General features: G+C 36.4%; 2 protein-coding genes across 7 annotated transcripts in view; one reads left to right on the top strand and one right to left on the bottom strand.

Annotated features, from left to right (window-relative positions):
- LOC104598319 (putative disease resistance protein At4g19050) overlaps positions 1 to 8,765 on the bottom strand; it is a 42,681-nt gene extending 33,916 nt beyond the window's left edge. For 5 of the 6 annotated variants that reach the window (XR_016078801.1, XR_016078802.1, XR_002022718.2 and 2 more), the window contains exon 1: positions 8,514 to 8,763. The gene's annotated coding sequence lies outside the window, so the exon portion shown is untranslated. Of the gene's footprint in view, positions 1 to 8,513 lie in introns of all 6 variants that reach the window. The other variant, XM_010260339.3, reaches the window with a different exon arrangement.
- Positions 8,766 to 8,848: 83 nt separating this feature from the next.
- Positions 8,849 to 13,660, top strand: LOC104598318 (uncharacterized). Its single transcript, XM_088892378.1, has 5 exons — positions 8,849 to 9,127; positions 9,213 to 9,261; positions 10,479 to 10,586; positions 13,210 to 13,359; positions 13,452 to 13,660. The coding sequence occupies exons 3-5, from the start codon at positions 10,482 to 10,484 to the stop codon at positions 13,509 to 13,511; spliced, it is 315 nt and encodes a 104-aa protein (XP_088748504.1). The 5' UTR covers positions 8,849 to 9,127; positions 9,213 to 9,261; positions 10,479 to 10,481; the 3' UTR covers positions 13,512 to 13,660.
- The last annotated feature ends 275 nt before the right edge of the window (positions 13,661 to 13,935 follow it).

The following is a 13,935-nucleotide window of genomic DNA, read 5'->3' as shown; positions in this document are numbered from 1 at the left end:
AATTGTTCTTTTATTTTGTAATTGTTGATGAAGCTGAAATTTATAGAAAAAATGAAAACCTTTGAAGGGATTGCCAAGTTTCTCTTTCTTTTGTATGGATTACATCTTTGGTTTGAACTTTGAGTGTAATTGCTACGTTTGTCAACAGTTTGGATCCAAGGCCATATTTTGTAAATCTTTTAGTTTTGGATTTCTGAAATAATACACCATTTCAGTTTAAGCTTGAGAAAAGAGGTACACTTATTTGCAGTGATGTGTGACCTTCAAGGTCTCTACCATGGTCTTAACTTTTCTGGTAGTTTCTCTTTCTTGCAATGGCTGCAAGAGACATTGGCTTCTGATTAGGGCCATATTGAGTTGGTTAAGACTACTCATTGCCACCCTAATACGTAAGGAAGTTCCTACAAAATTAGGGCTCTTTTCCAACAATTTCATAGTTTTTTGGATCACACATGAAGGGCTTTGAGCAATTGAAGAATAACCAATTACTACCTTTAGACTATACTTTCCAAAATCGAATGAACTGAAGTAGACACATTTTCTCTCAATTATTTTCCCAGAAACCAAACATGGGAACAGAAATATTCCCACCATTTTCCCTTGTATAATTAAACAAAGGAAAATGAAAATTTCACACGTTCTCACCCCATTTTCCAATCCCACCAAAATCTTCCTACAAACCAAACAGGGTGAATATTTCTGCTATATTGCCGGTATGTTAGCAATATTTCAGATTTCATTGATAGACCAAACATTGAAGGTTCCAACCTTTAGAATATTGTTAGAGACTCTATGATATTTCATTAAAATCATCATAATATTTTAAAAATCTTTTCTTAAAAGAACAAATTGTGAATCAATGATTGGATGATTGGCTTACTATTTTGATATAATTCACTTATTAAGCTACTTAATTCAAAATAAAAAGGGCACACAACTAATAAAAGAAGATTCTCAATCTTATAAAAACATATAGTAACAAAAAAGACAAAAGTAAAAAAGGAAAGTAAATGGCATATGTAATGAAAAGAAGATGGCTAAAATACCAAAAGGTAGACAAACAAAGATACCTATTTAACTCTCTTAATATTCTCTTATTTGGTTAATATAATTGTTTGCTATGGTTTTTTATCTTTAAATGTGCAATTATACTTCTAATGATTCCTTAAGGTTTATTAATTATTTTCATGTCTTTAGAAAATTTCCCCGAATTTTTAGATTGTCCAGATATCTAATCGAAATTAGCATAATATCCCAAAAGTTCCCCCATCTTTGTGGTGAAATGCCCATTCATTTTGAAATTGCAAACAGATGCATTCAAATCTGATTACAGCAGCAAAGAAAGAAGAAAAAACAGTGATTACAGCAGAAAAGAAGAAGAAGATGGAGAAGAAGAGAAAAGAGAAGAGAGTTTGATGATCTTCTCTCCTCTCTCACTAATCTTTTTATTTAATCTAACTTAACTGAGGTTAATTAAATCTCTGCCCTTAAGTGGGCGGCCAGCTCATCAATCACTTAAAAGAAATAAAAAAGAAGTTAACAGGCCTATTAACAAATAAAACATAAACAAGACAATATTTAATTACCAACAAGGACTAGGGCCCATCGGCCCAGTCTCCCTACACTCCCCCTCAAGCTAAGCATAGAAATCAATCATGCCCAGCTTGTTTATATAGTGTGTCAATTTTCCTTTTGGAACACCTTTGGTGAAGACATCAGCTAACTGCTCTTCTGAAGTAATGAATGGCAAGAAAACTTCCCTTGAAGCAACTCTTTCCCATATAAAATGTCTATCGACCTCTATGTGCTTAGTTCTGTCATGCTGGACAGGATTATGTGCAACGTTGATAGCTGCCTGGTTGTCACAATAGAGCATCATTGGCTCACAGTCAATACCCAACTTTCCCAAAAGTGACCTCAGCCACTAATTCTGACACTCCATGTACCATTGCCCTGTACTCTTCTTCAGCTGAAGATCTTGCTATTACAAACTACTTCTTACTCCATGAGACAATGTTCCCTGCCACCAAAGCACAGTATCCAGAGGTGGATCTCCTATCATCAATAAATCTAGCTTAGTTTGCATCAGTGTATGCTTCCAACTTCATGTGTCCATGCTTGGAAATCAAGATACCTTTCCCTGGAGTGCCTTTCACATAACACAAAACTCTTTCTGCAGCTACTAAATGTGTATCTCTAAGAGAATGCATAAACTGATTAATGACACTCACTGCATAAGAAATATTTGGTCGAGTCATGCAGAGATAATAACAACTTCCCAAGCAGTCTCTAGAACATTCCCCTATCAGACAATAGTTCACCACCAATAGCAAAAAGCTTGTGATTTAAGTCTATAAGGGTAGAGGTCGATTTAGCACCAAGTTTGCCAGTCTCTACAAGAAGATCAAGAACATAGTTAAGTTAAGAAATGAAGATACAATCCTTAGATTGAGCAACTTCAATTCTCAAGAAATATTTGAGATCCTCCAAATCCTTGATCTCAAACTCAATGTTAAGAAACTTTTTGAGCATAACCACTTCATGGGTGTCATTACTAGTAACCACAATGTTATTAACATAAACAATCAAAAAAGTTACCAAGGAATTACTTCTCTTCACAAATAAAGTATGGTCAAATTGAGTCTATATGTAACCAAAAGAAACAAGGGCAACTTTAAATCTCTCAAACCAAGCTCTAAGAGACTGTTTGAGACCATAAAGGAACTTCTTCAATTTACACACCTTTCCTTGCATTTCCTTCCCATACACTCTTGGAGGTAAAAACATATAAACTTCTTCATGTAGGTCTCCATTCAAAAGGCATTTTTAACATCAAATTGATGAAGAGGCCAATCAAAAGTAACAGCTAGAGATAACAAAACTCAGACTGAAGTCATTTTAGCCACAGGAGAAAAAGTTTCAAGGTAATCAATACCATACATTTGAGTATAGCCTCTAGCAACCAATCGAGCCTTAAACCTCTCAACAGTACCATCAAAATGATACTTGATAGTGAATACCCATTTACAACCCACTGGTTCCTTCCCCTTAAGCAAGTCCACAATATCCCAGGTATGGTTCTTATGCAAAGCACCTAGCTCAGTCATCGTAGCATCCCTCTATTCGGGTTTGGACAAGGCAACTAGTACAAACCTAGGAATCACGTGTGTAGAAATAGGGGCAAGAAAAGAATAATAGGTTAGAGAAAGAGGGTTGTAGGATAGGTGTTTAGAGATACAATGTGTTGTACACTTCTATTTACCTTTGCAAAGGGCAATAGGAAGGTCAAGGTCTGGGAAGGTAGTAGACGGGTCAGAGGAAGACTGACCTGTGACCTCAATAGTGATGGGAGGTGCAAGAGGCTCTGTTGAAGGAGTGGAAACAACTTGCCCATACCTGAGTCTTTATCTTTGGTACCACCTTCGGACAATAGGATGTGAAGGAAACATGGGAGGATGAGTTGGTGGAGGAGGGGAGAAAGAACATGTGAAGTAGACACAGTGGGAGGAGGTGCAATAGAAGTAGAGGACTCAACAAAAGACGCAATAGGAACTAGAAAAGGAATAGCATGGGACATAGCAAACGACTCCTCAAAATACTCCCCCTTAAGAGAAGTACCAAAGAAAGGAATAAACTCAGCAAATGTGACATCTCTATAGACAAAATGAGTGCCACAAATTGGATCAAAACAACAATATCCCTTCTGTGTAGAGGCATATCCTAGGAAGACACACTTGTGTGCCTTAAGCTCAAATTTGTGTCTCTGATGGTTATGAACATGCACATAGCATGTGCACCCAAAAACTCAGAGAGGAATTGAGAAGAGATCCTCATATGGAAAGAGAAGGCTAAAAGGGGTTTTGAAACCCAGAACCCGGGAAGGCATACAGTTAATCAAGTATGTAGTAAGGACAGCATCCCCCCAAAATTTAATAGGAACATGAGATGAAAAAAAAGAGGCTTCTGGCAACTTCAACCACATGGTGGTTCTTCCTTTTCTGCCACTCCATTCTATTGTGGAGTGTAGGAACAAGAACTTTGATGAATAACCCCAAAGGCCTCAAAGTAGGATGAAAGTGTTCCAACTTTAATAAAGAAAAGAAAAGGTGAAGAAAAGGATAAAGGAAAGAAAGAGGAGAAGATAGGAAGAGAAAGAGAAGGGAAAGAGAAGAAAATGAGAAGAAAAGAGGGAAGACTAGCAAGGAGAAATCTAACCCACACCTCCTTACTGTCGACCCAGGTTATATTAGCGTTCTAGTAAAGCTGAAATGACTACAATACCCTTAGGTAAGTTACAATAGACATAAGAGAAAAATAACATGAAAAAGACAATAATGCCCCTATTAACTAATTCTAACAATTCTAACACTCCCCCCTCAAGTTGGAGAATATATATTATAAAATTCCATCTTGTTACAAATATAATCCATCCTTGAGCGACCCACACTTTTAATAAAAATATCATCTACTTGGTCTTTAGGTTTAACATAGGGAGTAACAACCTCTCCACTTGTCACTCTCTCACACAAAATGCTAATCAATTTCAATGTGTTTAGTCCTTTCATGAAACACTAGATTGGAGGAAATATGTGTTGCAGCTCGTTTGTCACAAAACAATTTAATGGGTTGACAAATTGTGATATTCATCTCCTGAAGAAGATGCTTCAACCAAACTAGCTCATAGGTAGCAAGGGCCATTGCCCTGTATTCAGCTTTAGCACTACTCCTAGTAACCACACTCTGCTTCTTGTTCTTCCAAGTAACAAGATTTCCGCACAAAAAGGTATAATAACTTGTAGTAAACTTCCTATTCATTGGAGACCCTACCCAATCTGCATCTGAGTACCCAGCTAAAAACACATCTCCCCCTTCCTTATACAAAATCCCTCAACAAGGAGCACCCTTTAGATACTTCAGCACCCTCATAACACCATCCCAATGAGCAATTGTTGGATTCTGCATGAATTGACTAAGGACTCCAATACTAAAAGAGATGTCAGGCCTAGTGATGGTAAGATAGATCAACTTGCCTACTAGTCTCCAATACCTTGTACAGTTTTCTAATGGCTCCCCCTGATTATCAATCATCTTCACATTGGGAACCATAGGAGTTTCAACTAGCTTGGATCCCAACAATCCAGTTTCATCCAACATATCCAAAACATACTTTTGTTGGGGCAAAGAGATTCCCCACTTCGATCGAGCTAACTCAATTCCAAGAAAGTACTTCAAGGTTCCTAGATCTTTAATTTGAAAGTGTTGCTGTAGGAACTGTTTCAAATCATCAATTCTATTTCATTGCTAGTGAGAACAATATCATCAACATACACTACTAGAATGACTTTCTCAAATGATGAGTCCCTAGTAAACACAGAGTGATCAACACTGCATTATTTCAAGCCAAAGTCTTGCACTAACCTGGCTACTTGGGAGAAAGAGAGAAGTAGTCGCTCCTATCAAAGCTTCCCAAACTTCTTCAAACCTCAACTGCCCACTTCTGGAGATCAAAAGAAACCCCCCAAGCCCTAAGTGTCACACCCAATCCTTCTCCTTAACCTGTAACTTGAAATCTCTCTAGTCGACTAGGGTTTTAGGCAAAATAACAGCTTCACTTCTTGGTAATCTTCAGCCAGATTCTAACTCTCCAAACCCTCTACCAACTAGGCAAACAGTCCTCTAATAGATTAGAGACTTATCTCTCCATACACTCTTCTAATCCAAGGGTGTATGGGAAAAGAAAGAAAAAAAGAAGGAACTACTCTGATACCAAGATGCAAGTCTGTCTTTCAAATCTGATTATCAAACTCTGGTTACAGCAGTAAAAGAAAAAAGGTGATTACAACAGAAAAGAAGATGAAAGGAGAAGAGAGTTCGATGATCTTATCTCTTCTCTCACTAATCTTTTTATTTAATCTAACTTAACTGAGGTTAATTACATCTCTGCCCTTAAGTGGGCAGCTCGCTCATCAAACACTCAAAAGAAATAAAAAAAAAAAAAATAGAACTTAACAGGCCCATTAACAAATAAAACATAAACAAGACAATATTTAATTACCAACAAAGACTAAGGCCCATTCGGCCTAGTCTCTCTACACAAACCATAGTGAAAACCAGGTGGCTTGGCCTGCCCAGGTGATGATGTCACCATGGACTTGCAATTTGACAGAAAATATGGCTTCTTGATGGAGCACTGAAGGACAGAATTTATACAGCCAACACCAAATAGTTAGGATTAAGACTAAGTGGAGTTGAGACAAAGGAGTTTGTTTTGTTTTATGTGTTTCTTGGTGATATCTTATCACCTTAGGTTGTATCCATTTTTCATTTTCTTTAATAAAATTTTTACTTACTTTCAAAGAAAAAAGTTACACTGAGGCAAGTCACCACATAGGTAACTAGAAGTTAAATGCATTTATGAAGTACCATAAAAATAAAAGTTAAGCTGCTATAATAGTATAAAAAAGAAGGTACCAAAGTCTTCTTTATAAGAATGAAAACAACTATCTTCCAACCAGTCAGACCTAAACTTCTAAGCATCTTCTACAAAAAACAGAAAAAAAGAAAAAGGAAAAGAGACCAACTGTGATAACTTTTGCATGTGAGAACAACCATTTACTTATACTTATTGGGAAAACAATATACCCAAAGCATATTTTCGTTAATGTGACTGGTTTCTTTTGGTATACTATTTTTTCATTAAAAAAGTAGTATACCAAAAAATAGTACACTGAAGAGAGGGCAGAAATTCAGGATAGCGGAATCCTATGATGTTCACAAAAACATACTCTTTTGATACTACTTCTCCATCTATTGAACCGATTTATGGTTTAAGATTATTAAAGCTGCCTTGTAGCCATAGTATGCTAAGACCCTACAGGTATCAGTACGGATTGGAATATGGATGTAGACAAGTTGACCATACATATGGTCTAAAGAACACTTTTAACTCTTCTGTATTGCATTCATCTGAACTCAATTAAGATAGTGTTACAGACTTACAGGCATGGACATAAATCCAATGACTCAATACACCATGGTCCTTCTTTCAATAATATTGAGGTTTTAGAGAACTTCAATTAATGTAGCCAATGACTTTTTATGGCTAAAGGAGCTTAAATGCTGTATAATATTTAAGAGTTCTTATGAGACTAGGATTTCTTTATGGGCTGAAACGTTGGCTTAATTCAAGGTCTGAAATTGATGAAGGTGCAAGGAATGCTAGATGTGGAAGTGGAGGGAGACTGCCAAACTGTAATGTATTGGATGAACACCTGAGAACTAATCCCTTGGGAGTTTAGGTGCCCGGTGAGACAGACTAACTATCTAGGTGCCTCTTTGAACATTTCATTCAACTGGGTTCCTAGAAGTGCATACATGCTAGCAGATTCTTTGGAAAGAGCAGGGGTGTCAAGGGAGCAGCTAGAATAGGGACATCCAGTGATGGGGTGTATTCTATAATAAAATGATTATTTTATACTGTTTTGTTGCTATATTGGGACTTCATTTTGGGAATTATTGTACTACTTGACTTTGATTAGCAGTTGGGTGGTTCTTAATGAAATATTTTAGTTATTCATCGAAAAAAAAGAAAAAAAAAAACTATTGGCCATATGAAAATAGGAAAATTCAAAGAAGGAATTAAGTCTTTACTGAAAGCCCAATAGATGTATGCTTAAGGAGAAGAGATGGAGATTTAATGATTATAACATTTCGTGAATGGGCCATGGATTTTAATTTTAGGAGATTAGTGATCTATGCAAATATAATCTGTTTCTTTTGGAAACCTAATGTGTGTTCACTTTAATTTAACCCCTGGTTGCAATTATTACCCGAACCAACTAACCAGCCCCTTTTTCCAAAAGCTTCAGATCAACACAAGTCTGTTTGCTAATAATCAGGTCATGTGTGTTAAACGGCTGCTCACAATGAATGAAACTAGGCATCCTTATCTGTTTTGGCTGATCAGTTTTAAGATCCAAGCATTGGATGAATGAGCATCACCTCTAAGATTTCCGGTGACAAAATCAAGCCAACCAGATCAATATAATTTAGTTTCAACAATCACATTCTTTAGAGACTATCAGGAAAAAGTGCTAATTTAGATAGCTGGTCGCAATCAGCTAACTAATGAGTTTTCCACAAAGGAATTAATAAGTCCCATGGATAGGATAACCATGTCCTCTAAACATCATCAGAATTCTCAAGGTAAGTAAGCCGTCCAACCGAGGAAGCTATTATTTATGCATCATCAAAACCTCACCCATGCGAAGCATTTCTTTCAATTTTAACAAAGTGTATTTCCGTAGCAATTGATCAAACGGATTAAGATGATAAAATTCATTCGGCCAAAAGAAATCAAGACAAAAGATGATTAATATTTATAGGGTAAAAGAGATGCAACTTAAAACTTTCAAGGCTCCTTGCACTCGATTTTTATATGTCCATCATGCCAAATACTTATGAAAATAAACATAAAATCCCGTATACAAAGCAAAAACCAGAAACAGACCAACCTGAGGACCTTTGGCCGACGATAGGTTGCACAAAAACGCTCCAAGCTTTCCGTTGGTCCTCGAACAGGTAGTAAAGATTCAAGCTTGTGTTTATCAAGAAAGAAAAGGATTCAAGCTTGTCATGCACACGAAGCTAACAACCCAAAACAGCCAAGTCGATCCCCTTATAAGCTCACCCCACTACGGAGAGGTCACACCATTTTAAACTACCCAAAGGGTAAACCGGTAAAACATTACAGACAGCCACCTACCTACCCACCCCGTAGTTCACCTACCCTACATCCCTACCCACCCTGTAGGGGACCGTGAGTCATGACACACTACTCACTCGAGTTCGGCTTCACTCACTTCTTTATGCATTCGAATACCGTTCGAAAATTACAAGAGAACGACACGCGTCCCTAAGCGCATGTGTAAACAGGCGTTTAGCACGAAACATTGTTAGTTATTCCTCCATTTAAAACGATTTTCCCTCTTCCCTTCTCTTTTTTTCCCGTGTCTTTCTACCCAAATTAAATTCACTGAATCCCTGTTCTGCTCTCCTCTCCAATTGGTGAAGACAAAAAACATCACTGGCGATCCTTCTTTCACCGGCGACCGGTGATAGAACGCAGGTAAGCCTTCCTTCTTCTTTACTTTTCAAAACATAGTCTTCTCCCATGAAAAGCCACCTGACCTGACCCTTACTATTGATGGCAGCGATATTCTACTGACGATTAATCCTTGGGCAACTGGCGATAAATCTTGGGTAATATACCTCCTTCCTTTTGCTTCCCCAACAATAAATCTAAGCTACATCACTGTTATTGTGTGCGTGAGGAGGAATGCTTGCGAAAAACATGTCGTTTAGAATATTCTTAATAATTTTACCTATATAACAGCGACATTGCAAATAAATAGGGTGCAGAGCAATAAATGTTGTTTCTTGACGATTGGCAAGATTTTTTCTATCAATAAAAATGTGGTAGATTGTTAACACGTTTAGTAATTCTTGTATTGAGAAACTTACCAACAACCAATATCCATAAGTAAAAAATGAAATAAGTTCAAGTAACATGAATGACCCAATGTGCAAGAACTGTTTCAGTAGGCATCAGACTAACAAATCAACCATTTAAAATTGGCCACACTGTAAAAATTACAAATTAGTTTTTTCCACTAAAGATGGCATCATAACCAGAAAAAATTCGAACCTTTAAACTTCTTCAAAAATCAAGAATAATAGAATAGAATAGAACAAAAGACTATCATGGATTGTAGGAAACTCAAATTCTCCTTGGCAATTCTGCCATCCAATTCCTTCCATTCCATGTGCTCCAAATTGTAGCTTCTAAACAAGACTTCCATGGGATCTATTCAAAACCATATACATGAGTACAGATCTATTCAGTGCAGCCAATAGCTATACGTTAATGGAAACAAAAAGCAGTGTATTGTTTGAATTATACAAAAAGCAGCATATGGATGCAATCACTGCCAGACCACCTGTGTTGGGAGATATTTCCATTTTTCTTTTATTAATAAAATTTTCTATGGTAAAGTAAAATTTATTAAAAGAATAGATGTTTTTCAAACCAAAAACTGCTTATGGCCAAGTTATTTTCCTATCTTTAAGTAATTATGTTAAAATGATGAACAAAAAAAAGAAATCAAGTGAAGCTTAGTCTGTTTTGTGCTATGTTCTTAAATTCCAAATAACCTTAATTCCTTACTCACTTGTGTGGATGCTTATCTTAGTTGGTGTTCTTCAACTCTAACCATTAGACCTACATCTCAGTAGTCCACTTCGGTTATATCAACTTTATGTTTTTTATTAATAAAATGCAAGATTGTGTTATTCCACCTAAAGAAAACAAATTATGCGCCAATTTACATTTTCTTTAGATACTTCTCAATAAAAGGGACTCTCTTATGAGATGTGATAACATTAGCATATAATTAATTAAATTTTGATGTGTGGAACAGGAAATGGATGGTATCCCCTACTCCATGCGGAAACTGGATTTTGACTTGGATGAAGACATAGGTGGACCACCAAACCCTTCACTTAACACCACCTATGATTTAAATGAGGTAACACCTTCTTTTTACATAAATGAACCACCCAAGCCCAATGATGATTTGCTTACATCTAAAGAAAATACAAACATTGATGCAAACATACAAAACAAACTTAAGGAAAAGTTAAGTCTCATTCCTAAAAAGTGGACCCCAAAGATTGGCATGGCATTTCCAACGATGGAGGAAGCATATTTGTTTTATAACACGTATGCTGGAAAGGTAGGATATAGTATTCGGAAAGCAAGTAAGGTAGTGTGTAAACGGTCTAACAAAGTAAGATATGGAAAGTTTTGTTGCTCTAGAGAATGAAAGCGTAAAGCAAATAGATGTTTGAATGCCAAGATTCACCGACCAGAAACAAAATGTGGTTGTATGGCAACTATGACAATAAGTCGTTCGAATGATGGTTATCGTGTCATTGGTTTCAATGAGACTCATAATCATATGATTGTGATCCCTACCAAATCACATATGTTGAGATCACAAAGAATGGTTAGTGACATAAGGTTTTCAAGCTAAAATGGTAGATGATGCGGGAATAGCTCTAAAAGCAGTTTGGAGCTAATGGCAAGGGAAGCCAGTGGTCATGAAAATGTTAGGTTCACTTCTGTAGATTTAAAAAACTATTTGCATTCATACCAAACTAGGAATATGGAGAAGGGGGAGGCATGTGGTATTTTGCAATATTTTGAATACAAGCAATTACAGGATCCATCATTTGTCTATGCAATACAACTTGACCAAGCTAAGCTAGTTACAAATTTGTTTTGGGCAGCTGCACAAATGATAGTGGATTATGCTCATTTTGGTGATATGGTAAGTTTTGACACTACATACAGAACAAACAAGGAGAACAAACCACTTGCAGTTTTCGTGGGAGTGAATAATTATAGGTAGACAATAATTTTTCGTGCTGCATTATTATATGATGAAACTACAGCTTCATTTGAATGGTTGTTTGAGGTGTTTCTCAAAACAATGGGTGGAAAACCACCGCAAACAATTCTCACCGATGATGATGTAGCTATGGCAAAAGCAGTTAGTTTGGTGCTACCTCAATCACATCATCGGTTATGTGTTTGGCACATGTTCTAGAATGCTGCAAAACACCTTAGCGGTGTATTTGAAAAGTTCAAATCATTTTCGCAAGACTTTAGAGGTTGTGTGTATGATTATGATGATGTTGATGAATTTGAAAATGCATGGAAAAACATGATTAATAAATACACACTTCAAGAGAATGAATGGTTGCAAAGATTGTATAGTAAAAGATACAAATGGGCATTAGTATTTGGGCGTCAAACATTTTCTACCGACATGAGCACAACACAGAGGAGCGAGAGTCTGAATAGCTGTATTAAAAAATGTCAATATTAAGTATGACCTATCAAGGTTCCTTCGACACTTCGAGAGGGTAGTTTCTGATAGGAGATATGAAGAGTTGAAAGCCGAATTTGCAGCAACACAAAGCATTCCATTCATCGCAACAAATATGGCAATTTTAGATTTTGCTTCTCGTGTGTATACCCCACCAATTTTTTCCATGTTCCAATATGAGGTATTGCAACAATTAAATTATAAGATTGAAGAAGATTGTGTTGTGTTTGAAATAACAACTAAATATACAGTTGGCTTGTATGGTGTGAATCGTCGATACAAGGTGACTTTTGATTCAAGTAACAATTCAGTCAATTGCAGCTATAAGAACTTCAAGTTTGTTGGATTCTTGTGCAAACATGCTTTGAAAATACTTGATTATAGACGGGTGAAAGTCTTGCCCTCGTGCCATGTTTTGAGAAGGTGAACTATTAATGCAAAAAAAAACCAAGAGTGAAGCATCACATGGGCATTTGGATGAAGCTACAAGAATGGCAACATAGAAGAAAGAGCTATTTCATTTGTTCACACAAATAGTTAATCAAGCTGCACCTAATCATGATGCTTACAAGATGGCTATGCAAGTAGGAGAAAAGCTCTTGGAAGATGTGTCAAGGTGTATAAAGCAAACAACTACTGGTCAATTATCTGTAGCATTTGATGACATCAAAGTTGAAGGTTCTTCTTACATAGATCTTGATGGCACACAAGTTAAAACTAATGACACACAAATTTCAACTTATGGCACACAAGTTGTAAAGGATATCAATTGCAACACAAATTCTAGTTCGGTGGGATATGGGCTTCAAAGGCATGTGAAAGGATTTAAGCACAAGGCTTCCAAGGTGCACTCTTCAAAAAGGCCAAAAAATGCCTTAGAGAAAGCGATAACCAAGAGAAAGAGACCAAAGAAGGGCCAATCTATTGAGAAATGCACTACATAGGTATTTGAATCATATGGCCAATAAGAATATGACAAAAGAACAAGAATATAATCACTCTATAACATCCACACAGGTATCAAAGTTTAATTAGGTTAGGCATTAAAGTTCAATATATCATGCATTGAAACCCTTCTAAGACTCTTATAATATAGGTCTAAAGGTTTTGGGAGTCTATTGCAAGTAGAGCTTAATCACATAATGCAATTCCAAACCGAGTTCATGTAAATTAGTTTCTTCATTTATGGTTTTAATACCATCCCTCAAAATGAAAATGTCTCTTCTAATATGTGGTACCTTCTAATATGTGTTTATAGGATTGGCAGCAGAATGTTAACACCATGCTTTCACCACTCCATTGGCTCATGTATAATCATCTTGCCTCATTTGTTAATAATGTTCACATACAAGAAGTGCTGGGAAGTGTGTTTACTAAAACAGAACCCACTAGACCTCAACCAAGTCAGGTGATAAAAGTATTCTTCAAAACTATATATATTCCAATCACTTTTTCTTATAAATTTATGCAACACTAATACACTATAATGTGCTCATGTAGGAAACATCATGGATTGGACCTTTTGAAAACCAACAACTAAATAGAGGAGGGATGTCTTAGGCTAGCATGTTGATTATCATTTATTGAAAAGAAATTTTTGTAAACTATAACAGGCACCATCTCCCCACAGCAATAGATCAAAATCTTTGTGGCCTAAATCAGGAAAATTTTCAATTGAGGTTACTGGACCCATTGATTCTAAACCATGATGTCGGACCCACTAATTCTAATTGAGGTTAAAATTTTGACTTGATGAAGTGCAACCATACCTCTTCTTTTATATGCCCTAAATCAGTGAGAATAAGAGTACAATATCTTGGCAGATTTACTTGCATGAGTGAAGAATAAAATGCTCTTTTTTAAAACATCAATTATTTAACCACGATGGCTTGTTCCAAGGGTTGAAGTTGAACACGCCATATTAGGCTTGATATGCTCAATCTTCATGTCGACATGATTTATTATGATTTATCCCATGTCAATT

This window comes from Nelumbo nucifera, chromosome 7, assembly GCF_055504915.1.
Source record: "Nelumbo nucifera cultivar China Antique chromosome 7, China Antique-T2T, whole genome shotgun sequence".
NCBI classification, from domain to species: domain Eukaryota; kingdom Viridiplantae; phylum Streptophyta; class Magnoliopsida; order Proteales; family Nelumbonaceae; genus Nelumbo; species Nelumbo nucifera.
Note: the sequence above shows the minus strand (reverse complement) of the source record. Positions and strands in the feature narration are given on the sequence as shown.